Below are 27310 nucleotides of genomic sequence, written 5' to 3'. Positions count from 1 at the left end.
TTTGGGTGAACCATTAACAAGAAATACACATACCAGATTACAATAAAAAAGGAAATTTCTCTTGTACCTGGCATCCAGTATGCCCTCATACTCTGCCAGCTGTCTCATGAAGCTGGCATTGGGACGGGTGATACTGCGCTTCTGTTTGACGAAGTTATATGCTTTCTCCAGAGTCCAGCCGTTCTCTTTCATTGCATATGCTATTACAGTAGAGGCTGAGCGGCTTACACCCATCTTACAGTGAACCAAGCATTTGGATTGATTCTTTCTGTAGAGTACAGAACAAAACAGCACGGAGGGTGTGAAAAATCATAAGGAAAGAGAAAAGTATGTTGCTTATTTTTTTAAGATAAGTGGCTTACTTTGCTTTGACAATGAAGTTGTAGGTTTCGTTCCAGTGAGCCAGTAAGTCTGTGGCCTCGTCGTCGTACACTCGGATATTGTGGTAGCAGAATGTTCCTGGGAAAAAGTTGTCTATTTCCCTTGTAACATTTAAGATGTAGCCCACCCTAAAAATAGTAATGAATTTAAATGAGGAGGTGCCATAAATTACATCTGGACAACAATAGAAATCCATATTGCATGCAAGTTTATTCTTGTTCCTTACATAAGGTACTAAAAATACACCCTGCTTCTTGTTGTGCAAGAAACAGCTTTGATTGCTTTACTCTGAACTTTAGCTGAAACGGGAGAAAATGTTGCCCTTTAAGAGGTGATATGATACATACTCGCCTTAAACTTTCACATTTACCGAACATTAACCCAATTACAGAAGAAGTCTCTTGAAAAAACAGTATGGGGAGGAAAACAAACTGTGGATGCCAGTAAAAGGTAAAACTCACCCAGTTTCCTGAAGTTCCTCTAGATTAGAAGCATTCCATTCAGAACCCTGAAAAATGAACGATGCAAATCACTGGCTTTTTAGGGAAATTGGCATCTAGTGCCCCATATATGACAAATATCATCTGCTCTTCTACAGAACTAACAAGCTTTACATTAATAAATTAATAGTAACTTCCGTGTCAAACTTCTTATCAAACAAGTGCTTCCAAATCTCAGCTTTTATTTGCATTTAATTTTGTACGTATTTAACCAATTGGTTATTTGATGTAATTTGTTATCATTTTTATATTTTGTATAATTAATTACCTTATTTTTAAGGATTATTTTTAATTTTGGGGTAGGGGTGATGAGATTTGCTCATCATTATATGATAAAACCAATAAAAAGAGGGGGAAATGGTGGTGGTAGGGTTATTAGTGGCTTTCTGATAAAAGCAGCACTAACCAGATAAAGGTGGTCAAAGATGAGAGTGGCTTTGTCCATCTGCCCAAGAATAAGCAGCATCTCATTGTCTATGAACTCTTTGTACTCTTTCAGGTTGCGGTTCATCTGCTGTTCCAGCTCACTACGAATCTAAGGAAAAACACACATCATTGTTGACTTGCAGACTCAACAACTGTTATGTCATAGATCCTATTTACAACTGTAGTTAAGATCAGTCTCCTGAAATCTGATCACAAGAGTTCAGCCGAGACACATTGCTGGATCCTGGTAGCAAATGTTTCTGTTGACCACTTATGATTTTGAGTCTGTCGTGAAATATATCACTCAGTATGTCAGTGTGTAACTGCGTTTTTATGCACTCTGCATTTCCCGCTGACCTCTTTGGACGTGACATTTTCAAAGTCCTGGTACATCATGATACTCCTGAGTCTGGATTTGATTAAACATTCTGTCCTCTCCCTCTCTGTTGGCCTGAGAAACAGAAACAGAACACAATGTAGATCAAGGGTTCAAGAAAGAGCATCATTTCAAGGTGAAGATTGTTGTTTTATTTGTTTTAACTTTTTTATTAATATTATTACTGTTTGGGAAAATTCATCATCTAAAAAATTCTAAACAAAATATATAAAAAGCATATACAAGAAAACATACAAAAAAACTACCCACACAATATATTTGTAATTTTACAAAGAAATTAAGTGTAATTTGTTTTGATGTTCACATGTTTGTTTGACCATCATGATTAGCTCAACACAGCAACACTAGCTCAACCAATTGCATTACACCCTTCTCTTTTAAAACTTCACTTAAAGTGAAGTCTCCTCAGTTCCTACAGATACATTAAATTGTGACAACCCTCAACAAATATGTCTGGGATTTGCTCATGGTCTCAGTTGGTCACAAAAGGACAATGCAAAAAAAAAAAAAAAAAAAAAACGTCACTTCCAAAAAACAAATCAAAATGTAGAATTAAATCTGCCTGTGGTTTTCACAAGTGCCAAGGACTCTGCACTCACTTGTCAACAAAGACTGCAGGAGAGTCTGGTCGCAGTGTTTCCAGGTCCTGCATGGCATTCCACTCATTGATGCAGCTCTGTTCAGAGCCGATACAGCTCTCATAGTACCCCGTCCACGTGAGCGCCATGCCGCCGGGGAAGTAGTTGTACCTTCGTGACACCTCACATGCCTTGTGTAAAATCTGCAGTGCAGACCTGAAGGAAGAGCAGGTTAAAGGTGAGCAAGATGGAGAGACCAGTGCAAATGATCACGATGCGAGTTTCTCTTTTTGGGGTCCATATTGCTATGGCTTCACAATAAAAGAAAGTATAATCTTAAAAAGGATCAAACGGTGTTTCAAATTGAGTTAAAAAATGACACTGGTGAAACAAAACACTAATAAGGGCATTAAGGGCATTTTCCCACCAGGCTCATTTGTTTCGGGACCTTGTGAGTTTTCTCCCTTAGATTCAGTTTGCTTAGGGATATATGAACAGCAATTGCGCTCAGATCTGCACCAAAATAATTGCAACATTGTATTCCCAGCTTCAGAACAAGCAAAAGATCTACAGGTCTAAATGCTATAAAATTGCATTGGAATCAGCACTCATAACTTCTGTTCACTAAAAAGTACCATGGTATTACTGGTGGTGTTTTTTGGACAGTATGTTGGAGATCCATGCAGTGCGTGGTGGATATGGTAATCGTTCAGTAATCATTGTTATAGTTTAATTTATTGGTATATCACGGTGTCATGTTAAACATGGCTTATCTGATGATCTGATATTCACTACCATGGTACTACCACAATACTTGTTTGAAAGTCACCAGATGGCAGTGTGGCGCTTTATTATATTTAAAGATGTCAAACTCCCAAAGCACCTGTGGTCCATTTGAAAAACAGTCCACTCAAGTCATCTTCAACCCCCTGAGGAGCTGTTTTTTTCTACCCCAGTAACAAACAAGTGCATAAATTCACCCAGCCAACTAGACAGCGGCTCTTGGTGAAAAAAACTATTTAACTTCACCTGATTAAGAGAGTTGATTGTAAGAAAAATGTGGGTGCTTTAGGGTGAATTAAGCACTTAAATGACCTCTTACAGTTTTAAGAAGTAAAATTGTTAAAAGGAGACCCATTGTTGAACATGACCACAAAATCCTTCTAATAGGTCAGCATGTACTACAGACTGAAATTTTTAAAATGTGAATTTAAATTGCTCTAGTACATTAATTATTGACTATTTTCTCACCACATGGCCTGGACTGACACCGGCTTGAAGATGTGCGTGCGCCCGACGGTAGTCATACTGAAGCCTCTGGAGACAGGAGAAGAGAGGTTAACTAAGGCCATCACACGTCATAAAAGAACTACAACATTTCTAAATAACAATGTAAACAATGAATGCTTGTTAATATTGTCATAGTCTTCATTTTCAGTGGACAAATCAAATCAAAATTGTTTTTAATTAATGCCATCTAGATCTGTGCATTAAATGCTGAAGTGGCCAGCAGCAGCATTTCCTCTCCATTCCCAGAGGGGGCAGTACTCACCCATCACCATCTAAATGAATCTTGGTGTCACTCCACAGTGGCAGCACCATCCCAATAGAGCAGTTCTTACTGTGAATGAAAGAAAAACACCCTTATTTTATGTCCTGTAATGTCCCTGCAGAAGGAAACAAAACTCCTAAACGGGTCTGTTTGATTGAAGTCACCTGTCTTTGTTGCTAAAGTCCATCCCCAGCAAGATGTTTTCCTCAGTGTCTTGACGGCCATTTGTGTAGACTACCACCATGTACCGCACGCGGTCTGACCACGCACTCTCTAACCTCACCGCCTGCACATTACAGTTGACATTAGTTTTGTTTAGTGCAAAAACAGAGCCCACAAACACAATATATAAAAATATATTAAACATCTTAACGAACTGAATTGTCTTACAAAAATAGATCACCTGAAAATGAAAACTCTTTATTCACTCACCCTCATGTCTTTCCAAACCCGTATGGTTTTATTTCTCTGAGTAACACACTTTGTGAAGAATCTTCACGCAGCTTTTTTCCACATACAACTGTCAAGCTCGTAAAGAGCTATAAAACTATATTTAATTCTTCTAAAGCAGTGGTTTTCAACCTTTTTGATAGACGTATAGACTGTAAAAATGACATAATGTGACACCAAACGCCATAGGTTTTTGTGATCAAAATCATTGAAGGGAAAATGTTCAATATGGAATAATGATATAACTGTCACGCAAAGCTATTTTATGGTTTCAGAAAACTTCTTGAACCATTTTTATGGTGCCACCACAGATCGCAGATATTTGAAAATGATTCTTTTGTGTTGGGTTTGGAATGTCATGAGGTTTAGTTAACAATGACAGAACTTTCATTTTAAAGACAAATGCAGATGCACGCACAGAAATCCACACGTCACACGTGATTGAAGCTTTTGAACCCTCAGTAACAGCTAGTAAGACATTTAAACGTGCCTTTATACACACAGCAAAAGAAAACAAGCTTTAGGCAACACTTGACAATAAAACCCATTCAGCCTGACTGCACGTAACTCACTGCCAAAGTGTTAGTCATTGACGGCGTGTGTGTTCTCTCACCAGTTTGATGCGGTCTTCAGATCGAAGAATGTTGATCATCACCTGTAGATGCTGAGGTAAGTCACCTGTTGAGTGAAACCATTGTTACAATCCAAACAAAACCATGATGACTATTTTGTTAACATTGACACCAGTGGCGTCTCAAACCCATATTGGAAATCTATGGAAGAAAAACAACCATAACAGTAAACGAGTTGACTTAAAAGTGATGTCATGAAAGTTAGAAGTGAATTAAGGTTTTTATAAGACCAAGCGTGCCAAGAAGAACGCCAGCTGAGTTATGCGAATCAGTCTTTAAGTGTTGGGTGGGAAGACAACGGTGTGCTTTTGATTAACGTTCTTATAGCGCTGCTGATTTTACGAGAATCCAGAGTACAAGTGTCCAAATGCACAAAGGTAATCCGGAGAAAATGTGCTTTGTAATAAGAAAAATGTGTTGCTTCTTGCGTTTACATGTCTCATATAATCCTATTTCATTAAACGATAAACTTTGACATGAATGAGCAACTTTCGGCTGCATTGTGATCAGGTATGTGTAAATAGGTTCCACCCTTTGTGTCAAAGGTATCAATAATTATAAATCTGACAACCTGAAAGTCGTCTTATTCTAGCCCCGCCCCTTTTGATGCAAGTCAATAAGAGATTCCAAGTCTTGAATACACACGATCTGTTTACATTTCATTCTCCTCCTCAACACAGACAGACTAACTCCTCTGACCTCTGACTGTGGTGTGTTCCTACCCAAACAAACCTCCTCCTACTCTTGTAGGCTTTGGCAGAATCAATGAAGCTATGATGTAACTGCTGTGGGACATGTGGGAGCCCAATCAAAGTGTACGAGGAGGTTAAGAACAAAGCCAGAAATGTGAAAACCAAATAAACTCAGATGAAAAGGCAAATCTTGTCATGTATACTTAACAAAACAGATGATGTTCTCTATGGTTTATTGGCTGCTTTGCATTTGGGACATGTATGAAAAGAAGGGGTATGTTTTCTCCTCCAACAGAACAAGCCTCTTGGTCTTCTGGGTCTCTGTGACAATAATTTACATAACTTTACATGCTTATCTGATAAAAACTGATATGTAAGGGAATCACCAAGGCAGCACAGGATCCCAGGACACAGCTTTGATCAAGAAGCATGCAAGACTGAGAATCATCGTTAAAGGAATAGTTTACTCAAAAAATTACATTTCATCATCTTTTACTCACATTCATGTCGTTACAAACATGTGTGAGTTCCAAGAAACACAAAACAAGAAGTTCTGTAGAATGTACTGGTCTTTTTCCCTCCATGCAATTATAATGAATAGGGTTTTAAGCTTCAAAAGTACCATAAAGGTTATATTAAAATGATCCATATGATTTGTGTGTTACAATGAAAGTCTTCTGAAATCATATGCGGCACAAACAGAGGGATATCTTCCCCACCAGCACAGTGTTAACTGAAGAATCATTGTGATCAAATCATTGAGTCAGGATTCAAGAGCCAGATCAGTCCAACTCATGAACAAACAGACTGCTTTTGTGAAGCAACTCAAGTTTGATTCATTCACAAATTGTTGACATTGCAAGTCATACGGATCACTTTTGTTGCATTCTTTTTCCCAATTCACATTACGTGCACGGAAAAAAGCGCCCGTGTACATAATTTACAAAAAGAATCGCTTCTTTTTCTTTACTGAAGAAAGTCATGCAGGTTTGGAGCAACATTATGATGAGTAAATCTGGACAGAATTTGCATTTCTGCATGAGCTATTAGTTAAATAATGATTCTGACTGACTGAGCACAGTTTGACACACAGCTTTCTCCAACAGTTATGATTTTGACAGTGATTCATTGTTTAATTTCACGTTTTTTTGTCATGATCTGTCAATATGACCGAAACTGAAATAGGATGTGTTTAAAATGAAAGTAGCCAAGACCTTATACTAAAACAAATCTGCTCACAACAATGATTTAAACAAGAGGCCAAACAGATACAACACAACACTTATATCTTTGTTTAATAATGCACTTATAAGAGTCATTTTAAACAGTATAAACTCTTGGTAAAAGGGGTTTGAGTACTGAAATTTATAGTATACACTACCATTCAAAATTTTATTTTTAAAGAAATTAATACTTTTTTCAGCAAGGATGCATTAAATTGATCAAAAGTGACAGTAAAGACTTTGATACAAAATGTTCTATTTCAAATAAATGCTGTTCATTTGAGCTCTCTATTCACCAAAGAATCCTGAAAAAGAATGTATCTTGGTTTACTCAAAAATATTAGCAGCACAACTGTTTTCAACACTGATAATAATAAGAAATATTGGTAACACTTTAGTATGGGAACACATATTCACTATTAACCACGACTTTTGCCTCAATAAACTCCTAATTTATTGCTTTTTAATAGTTAGTAAGGTAGATTTTGTAGCGTTTAAGTTTACGTATTGGGTAGGATTAAGAGATGTAGAATAAGATCATGCAGAATAAGGCATTAATATGTGCTTTATAAGTACTAATAAACAGCCAATGTATAAAATCAGCATATTAGAATGATCATGACCCCAACCTTTTGAACAGTAGTGTCTTTTTTTTAAGCACATTGAACTATTTCATCTCAAAAGATTAGGAGAAATCTAATTCCTCATAATATGACCCCTTTAAATTTGCCTTTGTGTTTTACTTGGACCTCTAAAGAACCTTTCCTTTATCTCATTATTTCACTCTGCATTTATGGCACAGTTGCAAATATTTATGGTGTATCTTGCTTTAGGAAGTTGGACAGTGTTTAATACATCACAGCTGATACTATTTTAGACTGTCTGGCTCCTGGCACCATGAGAATGCAAATAGAGGTGACTGATGACGTCAAATAAAAAAAAACCTGACAGGACCTAACATCTAAAAGCAAGGATATTTAAAGAGAAGATATTTTAGAGCTTAATTTACCTTCAGAATGAGTACCAAGGATTTGCCTCATGAATAAATGATAAACTGTGACAAGGTCTTACTGAGAAAAAAGCAGAGCTATTCTTACTGAGAACATTTTGTACCCAGACTGCAACAGGGGAAGAGAAACCTTGCATCGTCTAGTCTAACACAGACATCCGCTGTGTCTCAATGGAGACAGCTGACTTCTCTACCTTCGAGTGCTGTGATGCAATTGTATTTTTTCAAATGATCTAATTCTTGTAATCTAATTCCAGATCTTCTAGACTGTCTGCATAATTCACTTTATAGGAAGTGTTTGTCATGTTCATCTTGTGATTGATGGGCAGTTAATTATTCGTACATTTCACAAAAAGCTCATGACTCAAACAAACCCTACGTGCCCCGAGACAATGTAAAAACAAAACCACTCGTCAAACCCGTGTTAACGCACCTGTGGATTAGCACTATACCTGACACATCAAATCGAAACCACACATCCCAACAAGACGACAGCGTAATGGTAGCCAACTGACAAAACAGATGCTTGATAATATCAGATGATATGAGGGGCCATTAAAAAAAATCAGTCTAAACCTGCTGTGATATGAAAAGCTGTCTGAAAGCGCGGCGAGACAGTCAGCGCATAAAGCCTGGGGTTTTTTGTGTCTGCATGGTGTTTAGTTTCTCTCATAACAGATTCAATTCACCCGAAGCAACACCCTTCTGTTTAGCAGTAAACATGTTTAATAAATTCAACGTGTCACACGTGTTAGAAGGTGCTGGACGGATGGCGGCTGGGACATCTGTTGTCATGCATTTGTGTCTGTGTTGTTGCTGAGGAGATACAGTCTTTAATCGACTGATTAAATGTGTCAGATGAATTGCGCAAATGCTTGTTTTTCTAGCAGTGGTTTTGTATTATTGTAAATAAAAATGGTTTGTGAGTTCTGTCTTCCAAACTAAAATCCCAAATATCATTAGATTTTTTATAACTGTATTACTGTTTGTTGACAATTACCCACAATAGGTTGTTTAACAGGCAGATTGTGACTTACCACCACAGATAATGAGAAAACAAGCTCCACTTTTGGTATGCATAACTAAAATATTTAATGTAAAGTATGTGCCTATACAGACAGCCTCTCTACAAATGCGTTCCTTTCTGGTGTCAACTGTCCCATAAATTAGATTAAGTGTATGAACATACATTTATGCAGAGTTAACAGTTAACTGTGCATCATAAACCACATAAAACAGAGATGTCCCATTCTGTGTGCCCTGTCAATAAGAAGTGATGTTCTCACAGTCCCAACTGCTAATCTGGCTAATCCACATACAAACACACACACTTGTCTGGGACACGCTTAGCCAGACAGCATCTGCTGCAGAATTTCTGAATTTCTCTCTCAGGACAGACGGTATGATTTTGTCAAAGGTTTAATAGACATAGCCGAATCGTTGTCATTTAGGAATAAGATCGTGTGGGTTTTTGACTCGAGAACTTTTAACGATTAATCGTGCTGCTTTAAAAGTCACCCTTACAAAAATGACTATAGTAACCATTATTTCCACCAAAACACCATAATACAAACTGTTATTGTCTGTAATGTAAAATGACAAACTTCCTATCTTAATTATTGACTTAAGATTTATTCCTAAGTGAAATTACCACAGTAATACAGGCCCTAAAGTACAGTTAATACAGGATCGTTAATACACTGTTGACTCAAATAACAGTGAGCATTCAAAAACGTCACCTGTACTTTGGCTGCTTATATAAACTGAGGAACACACTGACGTGTGATGCAAGGGAGGAGACAAGATTGTATACAAACCCCTCAATCCCATTCAAGTGCATGCATGGACTGACCTGCATGCTTGTGGTGAGGATGACCTCTCGGACCCTGTGGACAACTGCCCTGCTGCAAAAACAGAGCGGCCCCCTTGACCATGAAGAAGCTCTCACTTAAACTGTAAAAGATGGAGGGAAAGAGAGGGTAGAGAGGAGACCATGTGAGAAACGACAGCAACAATTGACCAAAACATGCCTCCATGACAGTTTAGACAACAAAACCCCAGGAACTAAAAGTTGTGGAGTTGGATTTAGTGCAAGCATGTGGGTTTTTCTTTCTCCACTCATATTCTTCTTGTTTTTTTATATTTTTATTTAAAAAAAATAAACAAAACAAAACAAAACACTGAGTCCTGTTCACTGGTTCATATATTCATATACTCTCATTCAGCTCTTTGCTGAAGAGAAGGTTGAAAAGAATAGCATTTAAATGAAATAGAAATATTATGTAACATTATAAATGTCTTTACTGTCACTTTTGATCAATTTAACGCATCCTTGCTGGATAAAAGTATTAATTTCTTTTAAATAAATCTCACTGACCCCAAACTTTTCAACGGTGGTCTACAAATATACATACATTTCATTATGCGTGCATAAATGTAGGATGATGTCAATAATCTAAGAAGTTGTCAGTGGGTTTATGATAAATACATATGGCTGTGTGTCCATTCTTTCCATATGAAAACAAAACACTTTGTGAATGACCTATGACGGTCCATCTTTAATCCTCTGGGATTGAATTTTGCATGTTATACTACCCATCTCACCATCAGTCACCCGACCTGTATGACGTGCTTTAGGTCTGTGATTTTAGGTGGGGCTATAATTAGCCTTACATGCAGTTAAACACACTTTTAGAAATGTGAACCACCTGAGGCTTATTATTATTGTAATGCACTGTGGCAAAAGTAAGTAAGTCTTAATGGAAACTCAGTGCTGGGAAAACCAGGACTATAGCTGGTAAGGTGAGAAATGTGCTCAATATCTTGCAGAGAAGCTACTGAGCTGTAATGAAAACACTCTCGTCTGTTATCCTACTGTCATAACAGGGTAGGGATGGTTCACATGAATTAGTCTGAACATGGTGTTGTACATGACTTTGGTTGACAGTTTAATGAACTGTGTGTGTGTGTGTGTGTGTGTGTGTGTGTGTGTGTGTGTGTATGGCCTCTTCCTTGCCTGTGGATTTATTGTGTCTATATATACTTACAAACAATACATCAGAGACAGAAAGAGTGAGCAAAAAACATTTTGTGACGAATGCAATACTCGTATACTACTATATTGTAAACTACTGTACAACTGGGCACTTGAAATCAGTTGTAGAAGAAACTACTACTAGTCACTACTAACAAAAATAACTAACCCATAGAACCAGTTTAAATAACACCATGGCTGCAATTATTTGATAAAAAAATACAGTAAAACAGCAATTTTGTGAAAGATTATTTCAATTTAAAATAACTGTTTTCTATTTTAATATATTTTAAAATGTAATTTATTACTAATTTTCAGTCTTCAGAGTCACATGATCATTCAAAAATCATTCTAACATGGTGATTTGGTGCTCAAGAAACATTCTTTTTTTAACTGTTGAAGACAGTTCTGCTGATTAATATTTTTTTTGGAAACTGTGAGATCCTTTTCATGATTCTTTGATGATTAAAAAGTTTAAATAGAAATTTAACATTATAAATGCCTTTACAGAATCAATTTAAAGCACACTTGCTGAATAAAATCATTATTTTTCTTAAAAAATGTTTTTTGCATTTCATAACCTGAGAATTGATGAGCGTAACATTAGTGCTTGACAAGAACAACGAGAACAAGAACAAGAACACACATGCATGATGTCATACGACTTGTCAGGCAACTAGTTGTTGACTGTGGCTTCATTCATGCAGCACACTTCATCTAAACATACTCTCTAAATCACTCTCGCTGTCTTGAAAATGAGAACATTACAGAATGAGGTTGTCAATCTCTTTTATAAGTGAACTGTTTGTGAACAGAACTGTAATCAACTGACAACTGTATTCTGCTTGTGTGTGAATACAGCCCAATTACACTGCAGTATGTAGGCCACTGGCCATTGTTCTCTCTAGTTACCATTATTGAACCTTTAAAAAGATATCAGTGGACCACTACAGCGAACACAGAATTCATGCTAAATAGGCAATAAGACCATCATTTTTCTGAGCTTCCTTAAGACTAACTAGTTGACTAATTCAGACAACCCAAAGGGTTTGACCATTTTGAAAATATGTAATTTTTCACAACTCTACACTAATCTGGAATCTCATTTCAATTAAATGGTTCATGTAAAAAATGAAAACTGTGTCAAACTTAATAAAAGTAAAGTAAAATAATCCCTTTCTCAAACCCACAGATGCAATGTACAGCATAGACTGGCTATTTAGGAGAGGCTCCTCAAAACCATCATGCTCTAGTCAGGAAAAATATTTTGGGGTCAGATTGTTTTCTCGCCCTGCTATGGCTGTGACCCTCTGCTGACTCATCCCTCTCATTTTCCCTGACTGGACTTCCAGTGTCTCAGCATTCAGAGAAACAACCATCACATGATTAGCAACCAGCAACAAAACTCGCATTGTGCCCCCACCCAACACTTCTCTTTATTTCTCTCCTACTTCCTCCTCCTCCCTTTCTCTTATTCCCCTCTTCAACTTTCGCACCCTCCCTCCAAAGGCCTCGAGGGTGTCAGCGGATCACAGCGCCTTTTGTTTCCATCCTCCTCTCTTTTGTTTCTCCTCTCCCTGCTGCGCTCTCTCTCTCTGTCCGCCCCTCTGAGCGATTTATGTGAAGGCTGGAAGCAGCTCAGCACTGTTGGGCTGATGGATTGAGTCATGACTGTGAGACAGACAGCTGAAACTGACAATACACAAGCCCTGAGCAGAATACGCTCATCTCCAAGGGTGTAATTATGATGTGAGTAAGAGTTTTGAAAGGAAACCGCTCTAAAACGTCTCTGTCCACGTTTCAATTGTATGTTTAGAGTCGGCCCCAGATGGATACTTGGCACCTGGTGTTGGATGGACAGCCCTTTGGTAGAAATTCTCGAATCAAAACTACAGCAAAAATATAAACTTGTCAACTTATTTTCCTGATGAATGTCACAGAAATTAACTTAGGTATACACTTTTCTGTAAAAATAATATATATTATTAATTGGTTAGCTATAAAAGTTACATGGTTTAACATGTCATTTTACTGTAAAATAATGGATAGATAATGGATTTTGGAAGTAAAAACTTAATTTACAGTGAAAAAACGGTAAAAGGACATTCCCAGAATTCCCTGCATGGCACAATATATGATTATATTTACATCTTTAATGAACATGTTGCATTTTATGTTATTTAGTTAATGTTCATTGCATCATTTAGTGTCATGGACACTTAATTAATAGACATAAAGAGAGCAGGCAACATATGTTTGGCAAAGACTGAATAAATCACAACTGAATAATATGTAGGCCAAAAAGAGACAGCAAAAACTAATATTTTTCAGCTTTCTGATATTCAAGATACATCCAGTATAAATCAATCAATATGTATGCATTTGCTCTTAATAGCTTATTTCCAATAAGAGGATCAATCACTTCGACCAAAAAAACTTGTAGTAAAGTACATTAAAATCGTTCAAAAGCAAGATGTAGGCTAAAAATGCAAGTGATTGCAAATGTATTGCATTGTTTTTAACAATTTTGCAATGCTATATAAAAAAATATAAGGTAATAAACGGCAATACGTGAGCGATGATGCTAAAAATATAATGTATCAATTGAATCTGAATGATTCTTGGATTCAAACAGACAGTTTGAACTGAATAATGAAATTAAATGAATTTATCGACTAATACTGTTTTTGCTACTGAAGTTTAAACTATGAATTTTAATGCTCGCATACTCCTGAGTCAGAAGACAAGGAACGATCTACAAATTAGTATACCAATAATGGCAATTGTGACCAAATAAAGTGCATTTAAAAGTTGCAATCTATGCCCACCCTATAGAGGGACAACTTTTGAATAAACACTTACTCATTTTCTCCAAAAATACTTTTCATATCACAGCAAAGCACAGTATCAAGCACACAGGCCGAACAACTCCACATGACAGTCAGTAAATTCATCTGAAGGTCATAATTCATTCGGCACAGCATCATCTCCATCTGATAGTATTTTGATAATGGCCATCTGCAGGAGTGGTATGTCCACTCTTATATAATGCACACAACCTAAGGCAAATACAAAACACAAAACACAAAATTGGACAACCGCATGCCTATCATTCAAATATGCAAACATCACTACCTCTCAGGTAACACTAAGAGCGATAATAAAAAAAGTTTCTGATGTGGCAAGACCAGATTTTACAGGTCAAAGCAAATCTATAGTATGTAGAGCAAACACACATGTAAGCTGAAAACTGTACTCATCTTCAGGCCTCAGATAAATAACTGGGTCAAACATCACCTGTAGTCCAGTGTATCATGAAAAAAAGTGCATCATGGTTTCCACAAGCAGTACAACTGGTTTCAACAATTATAATAATAAGAAATGTTTCTTGAGCACCAAATCAGCATATTAGAATGATTTCTGAAGGATCATGTGACTCTGAAGACTGGAGTAACGATGCTGAAAAGTCAGCCTTGCCATCACAGGAATACATTACATGTTCATGTTTATACTGGATATTTGATCACAGACCCCAAACTGTGTACATTATTAGCAACAATGTGAGTGAAAAGTTAAACTGGAAAATTGACAATTTCCAGATTAATTAGCAATTAACATAATGCCTTAGTAGTTGGTTTGTCTCCTTTTTACTTTAATGACAGCAGCACACAAGACAATGAATTCCATTAGTTTGTGTAAAACCTGATGATCAAGTTTTCCAGATCGGTTTAAGAATGACCCATGTGACCTGGACCATGTGTCTGTCCAAAGAATTGATTATCAAAGTCAAAAATATGCTTAATTATTGACTAGAAACAGTACATAATATTAAATACTTCATATTCACTTCACATCAAAATCCTAAAACAATCTGTTCATTTCCAGACAGCAAACTAGAATCGCAACCTGTGATTTTCAGACTTCTGGATCTTACTGTACAAGCCATGCGTCACAATCAATCAAAGATACAAACGGCACTGCAATCCACATCAGCTCTGATTTGACTTAAGACTCCTGCACCAATTCATTGGTTCACTCACATGTGGTAGATCTGGCTCTGCGTGACGAATGCATTATCCACAAAGTACGGTAGCATCTTCAGCACAACTTCCTGACAGGAGTCTAAGACCAGATGCATCCTGCTGCTGGCTACAGGGAGCTCTCCCTCGCCCGGTCTGCAGGACGCTTCGGGCAGATCGGGAGAAAAACAGCATGCAGAGGAGAGGAGGAGAGTCTGCAGCCCCTACCTCAGTCTGACGCTGTCCGCGAGTGTGTGAGCGAGTTCCTACTGACGCACTCCCTCCCTCTCTGTGTGTGTGTGTGTGTGGGTAAATAGAGAGAGGAAGAAAAACCTGTTCCCTTCTCTTGCAGTTACAGGGAGGGACGAAGTGCTCTGTGTGTGCGCATGATGAGATCTCGCCTCTGAAAAAAAGCTTATTGGAGTACGTTTCACAAGAAAATACTATTTCAGTTTTTCTACTAAATTCACTTTTAATTCATTGTGTTACTTGCTGTTTCTTTGTAATTGTTTGTGAAATGAACTTGCAGTTAAAAATGTAGTGCACTCCAAACCGCTATGACACTGCAAAAAGCCCAGCGGGCCACAGAGGTCCTGGTGGCTCTCTTGGAGAAACAAAAGCGCTTTACACCAGCAAATCTGACAGAAAAAATAGAAAGCATTCAGTACTACAAAAACTACTGGCTACTAACAGCTGGAACAAATGTGTTGATCTTCTTAGTTGGGGCTCCTGAATGCTTGCCACACCCTAAAATGATCTGTCCCAGAATCCTCTGTGCCATCCTCACAACACTGTCACACACGAATCAGGGAAGCTTCTTTAAAATCTCATTATATATGGGGGATGAGTAGAATGCAGTAAGTGTAGGGACTGGATGACCGTCTGTTGCCTGTCAACACCTTGACTGAGGAGGGCTGACTCTTTCTGTCTAAAAGCTGATAAAACAGGACAAAGAGAAACTGAGACACCAAGGAACAGAAATAGCTGGGGGGGATCTGCAAAAAAGGGGAAGAGGGAGGGGGAGATATTTAAGAAGGAAGGAAGGATGAACAGAAAGGGAGACGAAGAGAGCCGTCTTAAATAACTAAAGAAGCCAAGTGAACGGGACTTACTAAAGGGCATTTGGAATTTTTACTTTCTGGATTAGCGAGACCCATGGAAAAACAAAAACAGGAAACAAACAAAATGCTGCCAGGTTACACTCTTTAAAGGAATTTTCTTGGTTCAATTCAAGTGGAATGCTGTCAATTACCACTAAAATAACTTTAAAGGGTTAGTTCACCCAAAAATGAAAATTCTGTCAGTAATTACTCACCCTCATGTTGTTCCAACCGCGTAAGACCTTCGTTCATCTTCGGAACATAAATTAAGATATTTTTGATGAAATCTGAGAGCTGATCACTTGTCCATAGGCTGCTAGGTGACCGAAACTTGCTGGCCCAGAAAAGTTATTAAAGAGATCGTTAATATAGTCCAAGTGACTACAGTGGCTCAATCTTAAGTATATCAAGCGACGAGAATACTTTTTGTGCGCAAAAACAAACAAAAATAACGACTTTATTCCACTATTCATTTCCTTCTCTCTGGGCCTTGTAGTGTTTTTGCGCAGCGCGTCTGTGTTACACGTCATCACGAATCACACACATGACCAGCGTCGGCCAATAGTGAGCCTACGTGGTGACGTGTAACACAGATGCGCAGCGCAAAAACACTACAAGGCCCAGAGAGAAGGAAATGAATAGTGGAATAAAGTCGTTATTTTTGTTTGTTTTTGCGCACAAAAAGTATTCTCGTCGCTTGATATACTTAAGATTGAGCCACTGTAGTCACTTGGACTATATTAACGATCTCTTTAATAACTTTTCTGGGCCAGCAAGTTTCGGTCACCTAGCAGCCCATGGAGAAGTGATCCAGCACTCAGATTTCATCAAAAATATCTTAATTTGTGTTCCGAAGATGAACGAAGGTCTTACGCGGTTGGAACAACATGAGGGTGAGTAATTACTGGCAGAATTTTCATTTTTGGGTGAACTAACCCTTTAACTTGTCCCTCAGTTCATAAAAATAAGCAGAAACCATGTCTACAGTAATGAACTTACAATGGAAGCAATATATGGGACAAGGAATTGCAGAGGGTTTCCTCAGAAATGAGAGCAGAAGAATATTTTTGTTTATTATTATTAAGTTATACTGCAAATTATCTTTTGGTGGGACAATTGTTCTAGGCAGATAAACGTATTTAAAAAATATTTTTTTTTTTTTACTAGTACATATTTTTCTCCTGTTTTTCAGTAAAATTATCTAAACATCTCTAAATAGTTTGGAACTTGTTTTCGGAGAACATCTCTTGAATTAAGTTTATTTTTCATACAATTATTTTTTCTTCTTTTTTTTTTTTGAAGCATAAATCAAATAAATTTGATTGAGGTTTAGGTTAAAAACAAGAAGAAGAAAAAACGACCATGGGGTGATAAATTTTTTTTTAAGATATACACTATCGTTCAAAAGTTTGAGGTGAGTAAGATTTATTAAAGAAATTAATACTTTTATTTAGAGAGATTTAGAGCATTAAATTGACCAAAAGGGACAGTCAAGACTTGACTGTTGAAAATTCTGCTTTGCCATCAAAGGGATAAATACAATTTTAAAATATATTAAAAAAGAACAGTTATTTTAAACTGTAATAATATTGCAATATTACGGTTTTACTGTTTTTTGATTTTATGTTGATGAACATAAGACACAAAATTTCTAAATCTTACCCCAAACATTTGAATGTTAGTGTACAGTATTCTTTGAAAACAAGTCCCAAGCAACAATTTACTTTGTAAGTAAATTTAACTTGTTATAAGTATTTTTAAAGGTGCAGTGTGTGATTTTTAGCGGCATCTAGTGGTGAGGTTACATATTGCAACTAACAGAAGTTACGGTGGCCGACAGGAAAAGATGTCGTCTTCTGAGACATCAGAGAGTGGCCAGTTAACCTGAGGCATTCCTCAGCTATTCATTGGTTCGATCAAATGATTGGGTTATGTTCGTAACTTCTCGCAGATCTTTCTTAATCTGGAACGATTTACCATAAAAACATTAAATTGAATGCTAATGACTTCCTTTGATAACAATCAAATAGTTTTTCAGAAGATCACTCTTGCATAATGTACATATCCTTTAAAGTTTACTGAACAGCAGTTCTGTTAAGCAAAAATACCCCCTACTTCTTTACAAAATCCTCTTGTAGATCACCACAGATGGGCCTGTGCTACTCAAACAGACCTCCTTTCTTGGGCATATGTGCTACTGCAATATATATGACAGGTGTGTGAACATTTAAACGCATTCATGATGTATATCCTAGACAGATCAGTCTTACGTGCTCACGCTTTGACATGCCAAGTCATGGAGCACATGACTACACTTACAGAGCTTCCCATGTGACTTAGCATAACCATGGCAATGCGATCAGGCAACCTCCAGAACACCTGACAGGTGTCCCGATTCAGGACGCCTGCATGTGGAGCTCTAAGCAGATCAGGCGTGTGTGTGTGTGTAATGTAAGGCGTGCGTTTACTGGATTATTCCAGTGTGCTGAGACTGCACTGGTACACAATAGTGCTACGGTTGTTTTTTGCACGCACAGGCACAAAAAGATTAAAAGCTGCTTTTCTGGGAGCAAATGTTACATAACATTTCCATTATATCTTCGCCGAGCAACGAAGGAAAAAAGAGGGACAAAAGGAGGGAGGGGGGCAAACAGCGCACCAATCTTTTCTCGGGTGTCGAGGCGAGAATGATGAATCGCAGATTACATCAGTGTTCTTCAATCTATTGGCCACATGCCTGTATTTGCTCCGCCTCTCTATTAATCATACGGATTGCCACATGTACCGGTCTTGGTCTGAATGATGTTGAACGTACTCTCAAGAATACATACATGTTCATGCATCTTGTGGACTTGTAATAGAACTTGTGATTCTGAGAAAAGAGTTATTGTTATCCAAACTAAAACAGACAGCAAAAGACTTGAGAATGGTTGTTTTGTGACAGGTGAAATGAAAAAACCAGCAATGCAGGTTTGAGAGGTGGCGCCCCGGCAAATCTCGCGAGAATCACGACTTGCTTTACGGCATGACGTCACATACATCAACAACATATGAAGCAGCCTCTATGGAAGACACTAGCACGCATTTCAGACGTGAATCATGGCAGAGTCGACGAAAACTCTGCTTGAGTGGTATTTACGACAGTAACGTTTAATACAAGTACTCCACAGCGACTCTAGAGGTCGCTGTTTGAGAAAGACAGAAACTGCATAGTGTGCCTTTAAAAAGTCAGCAGCCATATCACCCTGTAGCCAAAGACTGGTTGCTCACTGAAGCTAAGCAGGGTTGAGCCTGGTCAGTACCTGGATGGGAGACCTCCTGAGAAAGGTGCTGCTGGAAGAGGTGTTAGTGAGGCCAGCAGGGGGCGCTCACCCTGTGGTCTGTGTGGGTCCTAACACCCCAGTATAGTGATGGGGACACTATACTGTCAAAGAGCACCTACCTTTGGATGAGACGTTAAACCGAGGTCCTGACTTATTAAAAATCCCATGGCACTTCTCGTAAAGAGTAGGGGTGTAACCCCGGTGTCCTGGCCACATTCCCTCCATTGGCCCTTGCCAATCACGGCCTCCTAATAATCCCCTTTTACTGAATCACTCTCTCTCCTCTCTCCACCTTCAAAAAGACTTTTAAAAAAATGGCAGCATCATTATTTTATTTTTAATTTTAAATAATGATGCAGCAATTTTCTAATGTAATTTTTGCCAAGCTGCAATTTGGTTCTAAATCTCGGGTGAAAATTGGTATTTTGACACCCCTCCACAAAATAGTGGATAATATTCATCCATGGCATTTAATATTTTTTTGCTTTAATCACTATTAATGTTTGTCTTTCTTCAGAATAAAATATTAACAAAATCAAAAATGTTATCCAAGGATGTCATTCTGCATTTTATGCAGATGCAACTGGAAATATGATGCAGTATCAAGTTCTTCCTGCTAAAAAACCAGCTAAGCTGGTTTGCTGGTTTCAAGTCAACATGAAATAAACATTCACTCTATTTTCTAAATGCATGTTAGAGATCTTATTGTGACAAATCATCCATGCATAGGTTTCATTTTTAAAAATGTTTGACCTCATCATTTTTCATCAAAATAATGTCATAAAAGGACCTTCTGGTGAAAATGACTTCTCTCTGTCTGGTGACGAATGCAGGACTTCTCCAATCATTTAATCCACTAAAAGCCAATTTTATTCTTTTGTTGTTACACTCGAATGTACGTCACAATACGGAAGAAAAGATCTGCTGCTACTTCCGTTTCATTGCAACTTTAAAGAATGTCTTTCGGACTGACCAGCAAAAAAGTGTCCAAAACTGCTGAGACCAGAAATGTTTTTTCAGCAGGGTTGGTAGCCAGTTATAAACCTTATCATTGGCTGAAAGAACACTTGAATATATTTTAGGTGATCCATCCCTTTAAACTTTATGTTTAAACTAAAGCACCAATATAGACTAAATTATGCTTTTTTATTCAGGACAATATTGCATAATTTTAACTTGTGTGTGTTCTCTAACGGATCTGAGACGTTCACACACACCCGAATACTCAAACCCTGATATGCACTACCACTACATCTAAACATAAACACAGACTGCTGTGCTTGGCTGCTCCTGCCTCTGTTTCTGTTTGGCTCACCGCTGTGCCACCTGGTTGATTTCACAAGGAAACATTTTGGCCGGTTCAGCAGGCATTCCAGAGTGCATCTCGAAAAGGCTAAGATTAGGGTTACAGTTATTAGAGGGGTCCTGTCCTGTCTATGATAAGGCAAATATGAACATTTGCGGGGTTAAAACTCCTCTAACTAGCGTGTTTATTCCTACAGATCGCACAAATGGCATTCTTATCCAGCTATGTTTCAAAATTCTTAAAGAGATAGTTCACAGTAGGGCTGCACAATTTGCAGGGGGGAGATCTAATTGTGATTTTTCTAAAAAGGTTTGCTGTGCTTGTTTGTATAAAGGCACAATTTGGCCAAATATTTTGTGATTATATTTCAATGTGACTAAATAATAATAATAATAATAAAAAAAATTTAAAAAAAGAACAATTACTATAGTAATATTTCATTCAGAAAATTATAATAACAATACTAATATTTATTAAATATATATCCAATTTCAACAAATACTGTAAATAAATAAATAAATAAATAAAAATAAATCAAACAATGGACAGTAATTGATATGATATGCATCCCTAAAAGTAAAAAATGTTCATGTACAAACTGGGCTATGTAAGTTAAACATGCCTGGGTAACAGTATGAATATAAAATCGCAATAAATACAAAGAAACTGTACTCTCTTTTGTATGAACATGCTATAAACTTACGAATAAAACAAAAACATTCAACATTCATAAAACATTCAAAGCTATGGCATTCATTAGCACTTTCCACACAAAACCACGAACTGCACGTAACAGTACTGCAGATTCTGCAATAGCACATATTTCAACATGATTTCAGGAAAATGCATGACAACAAGTCAGCCTTAGGTAAGAGAAAAGGAATCTGTCAGGTTCAAACAGTTTTTAGCAACAGGTGTTACTTCACGAATCAATGAGCTCAGGCAAAAGGACAGGTCTTTACATGTGTGCATAAACAAATTACATCAAATACTGGGAGTCTAAACATGACATATTCTGATAATTGCACAATGACAGACAGAACAAGCTGGAATGCTCAGTCCAGGATTTCTTTAACAACTAGTAGTTCATATCTTTAAAACAGTACTAGCTTAGATGATCCCACTTAATCTAAGGTGTCTTTAACTACTATTTCCTAACATTAAAATGAATCGTTTGATATAATGTTTTTATATTGTAATTATATTTTTACAAATACCTGCATGTAATTACAGCTGTAATTAATTTTTGTAAATGCATCTAAAATTACACTGTTGACCTTCCCTTCCCTTTTATTCCACCCTTACACATACCAGCAAACCTGTCCCTAACCTGACCCGTATCCCACCAAGTGTTTTGCAATATGAACACAATAAGTACATACTTATTTTTTTTATGTAAGTACATAGTAGTTAAGGAGACCTATAAAGTGTGACCGCTTAGACTCTTAACTCACCTACTCCAAAAACTACAAGTGTTTTGGTTCGTTCTCTCTTTCACCCTCGTCTAAAATGTCTGTTTGTGAGGAAGTAGTATTCTGTTTCGCTGATGTTGCTGTTCTGATTGTGTTTAGCTCCGTGCATCTATTGCACTAGTGACTTTATCCTAACCTTGTTTTTGCTCATTAAAAGAGGATTTGTTTCACATGAGCCTCTAGGACATCCTGTTCCCAACACACACAACTTTTCTGCAGTGAGTCTTTAGAATAAGGGTCAAACATAACATGTACATTCAATTGGAATTGCTGACTTGTAGGATACAGTGGCCTCGAGATGTATTTGGGCAATTAAGCAACATAAAAATGTTTGAATGTCATTGCATTAGATCAGGGATTCCTCAACTATTTTGTCAGCTGAACCCCTTTGACATAATAATTTAACAACATATTTACATATTCACATGTTGGTTATGGTCACATGACATGCAGGTAAACAAGTAAAATATTTCATCTTTTTTAGTAAACATTTATTTTGTTTTGTTTTTATGATTTAATGAATTATTAGAACCCACAGCAGTTCCCTTGCAAACATCCATGGGTTTTCAAATCCCAGTTTGGGAGATCCTGCATTAGATAAAATTATCAAACCAAGCATGCATTTTTCAGAACAAACTTCACTTTTCTCAGTAACTTTTGCAGTGACTTTTAACCAACTGATCTCCAAGTGATTTTTAAGTGTGGCTGAAGTGCACAAATACTTTTTGGGGCCACTGTATGTTCTTTCTAATTGGTATTTGAAGGAAACTGTTTGGTGCTGAGGGACAAGAGTCTTATCTATGAGTCACAGGAAGATACAAAAATCAGACACAGCCTCCATTGTGTTTGCAATCGCTAAAGCTGGAATCTCAGACTCCTTTTCTCATATCCTGTTTTTACAAAAACACTGAGCACTGCTTTCTGAAACGATCACAGGGACAACAGAGCGGGATAGAGACGGAGATGGACAGAAAATACTAAAAGCACTTTAAATGAGCTGAGGGAACAACTGCTCTTTCCCGTATCAGATGACCTTATGTAGGTCACACACGCCACATGTGCTTCCATCCAGCAGAAAACAGACAGACGGCATTATTGGGTTCATTCGGGTAACTGGAACAGTAGTTCCTCCACACCCTTTTCTAAGCTTGATCTGAAAAAAATAAACAACCCGTTTCCTTTTACTCTTCAACAAAGTACTCATTATCGCGGCGTTCACACGTTCTAGGGATTAGTTTGTTTGAATGTGCTTTTTGGAAGCCATTCATTTGGAGATACTTTTATCAAAAGCCCAAAACAAACACTTCATTATAGCACTCTACTGTCATTTAGACAGAAAATGCTAAATTAAAACATAAAATGCTGTTGATTCAACTTGTGTTGAGTTATAGTCAACACGAGAGCGATTTCCTGAGAAATGTGACCTTTGAGGATGTCATGTGACCTTTGCGATGACAAATATTCCTCTGTACACATCCCCTTCCTTTAGCTCCTCAATCTGTAGCGTACATAATATTTCCGACTGTCCTCACGAGTTGTTATTCGACCATGTTTGACCATTACCTAGATGGCAACACTGAAATACACAGCAAGAGTTTGAATCAGCGAACAACTTGTCTCTTAAGAACTTTTCTTTTGCTCTTACTGGTGACCTAGATTCAAAGTTTAAAAAGGACTGGGACATGAGTCCAATCCCAGTAGACACAAGCCCTAGTTTAATATGTCCTCTAAAAGACTGAATGAAAAAGTGCTGAATCTAAAAACAGTCTGGACAAATGTCCTCTCTACTTGAAAAGCATTTGGCCTTACTAGTAAATACTAAGGCTGTGATGACGGTACAGTTATATATATATATATATGGTAACACTTTAGTTTAGGGTCCAATTCTCACTATTAACTAGTTGCGTATTAGCATGCATATTACTATGATATTGGGTGTTTATTAGTACTTATAAAGCAAATATTAATGCCTTATTCTGCACGACTTTATTCTACATAGTACCTTAACTCTACCCAATACCTACACTTAACAACTACCTTACTAAGTATTAATAAGCAGTAATTAGGAGTTCATTGAGGCAAAAGTCGTAGTTAATAGTGAGAATTGGACCTTAATCTAAAGTATGACCATATATATCGATATTGCATTGATACTTTAAATACTTGCATTTTATTGGTCAATTATAGCTGAAGTTTGTCATTTCTCCAGAGATGAAAAACTATTTCCTCTCTTTTATGTGTTTGCTGCAGCTTTAGTCATGATTCAAGTATGATATCCTGATGCATCACAAAGTACTGAATCGACATGAATCATGTCATAACATATCAGGGCTTCAGAGTGTGAGGGAAATGGTTGCAAATGCAACAAAAAAAATACAAATTGGCAAAAAATCTAGTCGGCATTAATGACAGACAGGATTCACAAACAAACGAACCGGTTGTCAGTCAAAAAGATTCACAAAGCATCCACATACTTCCTTGCAATTTCACAACTTTTTTCACAAAAAACCAAACAAGGTTGACAACATTTCTGCAAAAATGGTATTGCGTTGCTTCTTGCATGTGTTCAGGTTTATCCGAAACTACCACCTGAACGAAGCCCTACCCTAAACCTAACTGATAGTGTCAACAAAAGCAAAGTGAGATGACAGTGCATTTGCTGATTTAACTTTGCCATTTCAGCTTGCATACAAGTCTTTGAGCTCTGTTTGTTATAGTCAGTGTCTTACTTTTCAAATAATACACCATGCTAAAAGTGTTTTGAGGTCACAGTGCAAGGAACCATGTGAAAATAAATCAATCTGCCAAAGTAATCATAATTTGTGGGAAAAGGAATAAAAGATGTTGCTGTTTTACTGCCACTAATGTTCATTTCAGTTGGAAATTGCAGTGAATTGTATGTATAAGTAAGTTTTACAAATATGTAGGTAGAGGCACATAAGGTAGCTCTACTAAACACCACTTCATCCATCCGTCTTCTACAGTCATTGAATTACAAGGAACCAGATAACGCTAATAAGAATATTCATTAGGAGCGATACAGTGTCCAATAGGTGAAAGCCAGCGAGATGTTTGCATCAAATTAAACCCACTTGACCTCACTTCAGTCGAGGGGGAACTGAAACTGTAATAAAAAGCCACTCTGACGTTAAAGCTGCCGTGAAAGTAGTGATCAGACGCCTGGCCTCAGATAGCCTTGATTATATGTGTTAGAACAGTGGAGAAGAACCATCTCTCAAACTACAGGGTGCGATGAAGACTCCTCCCATCATGGAACTGACACACTCTTCATCATCTGCTTCTGACAGATTGGACCTTGAGAACACACTCACACACACCACCAATATACAAAAACTTGCATTCGAAAGCCAGTTGTTACCTCTGATTTAGCCGGCGCTCATCGTCACTTCCAAAGTCCTGGGAAAATAAAAAGAAATGAAAACAGAAGTTAGTCATCTAAAACAAAAGAGCACTAAGACATGTCCACACTATTCTATTTGAAATCGTATTGCTTTGAGCCTTAAGATAAAGAACAGAGCAGGATGCATCTTTTCTGATGTGATCAATCAAATTACGTCTTCACACATCTTCTACCAAACCAAATTATAAGTTATAAATTCAGCATCTGTTTGAAAATGTCAGCACAATACCGGAATAAATAACGGAGAGGCCAAAATCCCTCAGGCCTCGGAACTTTTCCAAATTCCACAACCTCACCCGACTCAAACCCAGCGCAACGCACAACAATCTGGCCTAAACATGTTTCTTTTTTCCCTCCACATGATCTCTCGCTCTCTCCCTCTGCTTAATGTGTAACATTTAAATACAATACAAGACCTATGTGTCCTAAATAACAAAAAAAGCTTTGATATTTCACTATTCACAGCAGCGTAATATGACAAAAGAGAAATGTTCTCTCAAAGCTGAAACGTGAACAACGGGGCCTCTCCTTGAGATAATGTTTCATCATAACAAAGAGGGTTTTTTAAATAGTTCCTCACTGTATGTGAAAGTGACGGCCCTGGTTATTAGGTTACTGATAGTGGTATGTAGCACTTAATGGAGGCAGGGCAGTGTGCCATGGTCAGATGTGACAGATGCCTGCAGGGGAAGAAACCGTGACAGGGGAATTGGTTGCGCCAGGGTTTCTGTCACGTACCAAAATCTGTCCCTTCATGCAGAAGCTGGGCTTATAAAACTTTATAAGCAGGGCAGAATGAGGAGAGGAAATACTGGGATTTGTAACAGAAACAGACTTTATGGAGGCATGAGGGTTTTCTGTAGTTTACTAAGTGGAAGAACAGACAGCGTGGGGCGAACGCTGAAAAATAAGAAGGTAGAAATCAATATTGTGCTCCTGAAGATTTGCAAACCCATTTTAATCCTGTAATTCAAATATGCACAATAAGAACGTGAATTAAAGGACTAGTTCAAATATTGTTCCAAATCCGTAAGAATTTAGGAAATACTTAAAGTGAATGAAGACTGGGGCTGTCAAACGTCATATAAAGCCCCATAAAATATAGGGGTGTAACTAAAGATCTAATTATGACTAATGATGTGATGTATTGATAGAGCGTAAAAAAAAAAAAAAAAAAAAAAAAAAAAAAAAATCAATATACCTTTTTAAGATGCACCTACATTTTGACACACTTATGTAAGCCACATCTGCATTGTCACTGAGCTCAATATTTGATGAGTTTTAACAACTTTTCTTTTTCGTATATATTTTTCTGTATAAACTTTTTTCCACAACTGGAATACCTAATTTTTTGGTGCATGTCTTAATGTGGATACTAGATTTGCACATTTTAGAGAGCACAGAAGACTGAAAGATTTTCTGGACTATTGTCATTGTTTAAGCCAAATCTCAAAGTCTCAAAATGGGATACGGGATTCACAATGTTCAGAGAGTTCAAATAAATGTTCATAGTACTATGTACATAATTTATTGCATTCTTGCATTTGCTAATTAGTTAATAAAAATGTAATTAGTTGCAAGGGTGTAGAATTTAGTAGGGACACTAGGGGCATGTCCCTACCAATAACCAGCGAATACTGAATTTTTACTAGCAATATTTTTGACCAAACACTTAAAATATATGAATATAACTCCTGTTGTTGTAATTATCTGAAATGGCTCATACCATTGCCATTACTCGAGAATTCAAAGTAAATACATTAGAAAACTACGCTCTTTCAAGGACGTGCATTTA

The 27310-nt window shown here is 37.3% G+C and overlaps 1 protein-coding gene across 2 annotated transcripts in view; it reads right to left on the bottom strand.

The window, feature by feature from the left end:
• The window catches only part of ssh1a (slingshot protein phosphatase 1a), a 38092-nt gene that overhangs the window by 3876 nt on the left and 6906 nt on the right, over positions 1–27310 (bottom strand). Inside the window, exons 2-13 of one of the 2 annotated variants that reach the window (XM_084114688.1) lie at positions 25474–25511; positions 9693–9793; positions 4898–4962; positions 3999–4120; positions 3835–3903; positions 3534–3599; positions 2304–2498; positions 1665–1758; positions 1288–1416; positions 843–889; positions 363–509; positions 68–268 (exon numbers count right to left, since the gene is read on the bottom strand). In XM_084114688.1, coding sequence (XP_083970814.1) covers positions 68–268; positions 363–509; positions 843–889; positions 1288–1416; positions 1665–1758; positions 2304–2498; positions 3534–3599; positions 3835–3903; positions 3999–4120; positions 4898–4962; positions 9693–9793; positions 25474–25511 — 1274 coding nt within the window. Of the gene's footprint in view, positions 1–67; positions 269–362; positions 510–842; positions 890–1287; positions 1417–1664; positions 1759–2303; positions 2499–3533; positions 3600–3834; positions 3904–3998; positions 4121–4897; positions 4963–9692; positions 9794–14914; positions 15150–25473; positions 25512–27310 lie in introns of those variants that run through there. The other variant, XM_084114689.1, reaches the window with a different exon arrangement.

Source organism: Abramis brama, assembly GCF_963993115.1.
Source record: "Abramis brama genome assembly, chromosome: 5".
Taxonomy (NCBI): domain Eukaryota; kingdom Metazoa; phylum Chordata; class Actinopteri; order Cypriniformes; family Leuciscidae; genus Abramis; species Abramis brama.
Note: the sequence above shows the minus strand (reverse complement) of the source record. Positions and strands in the feature narration are given on the sequence as shown.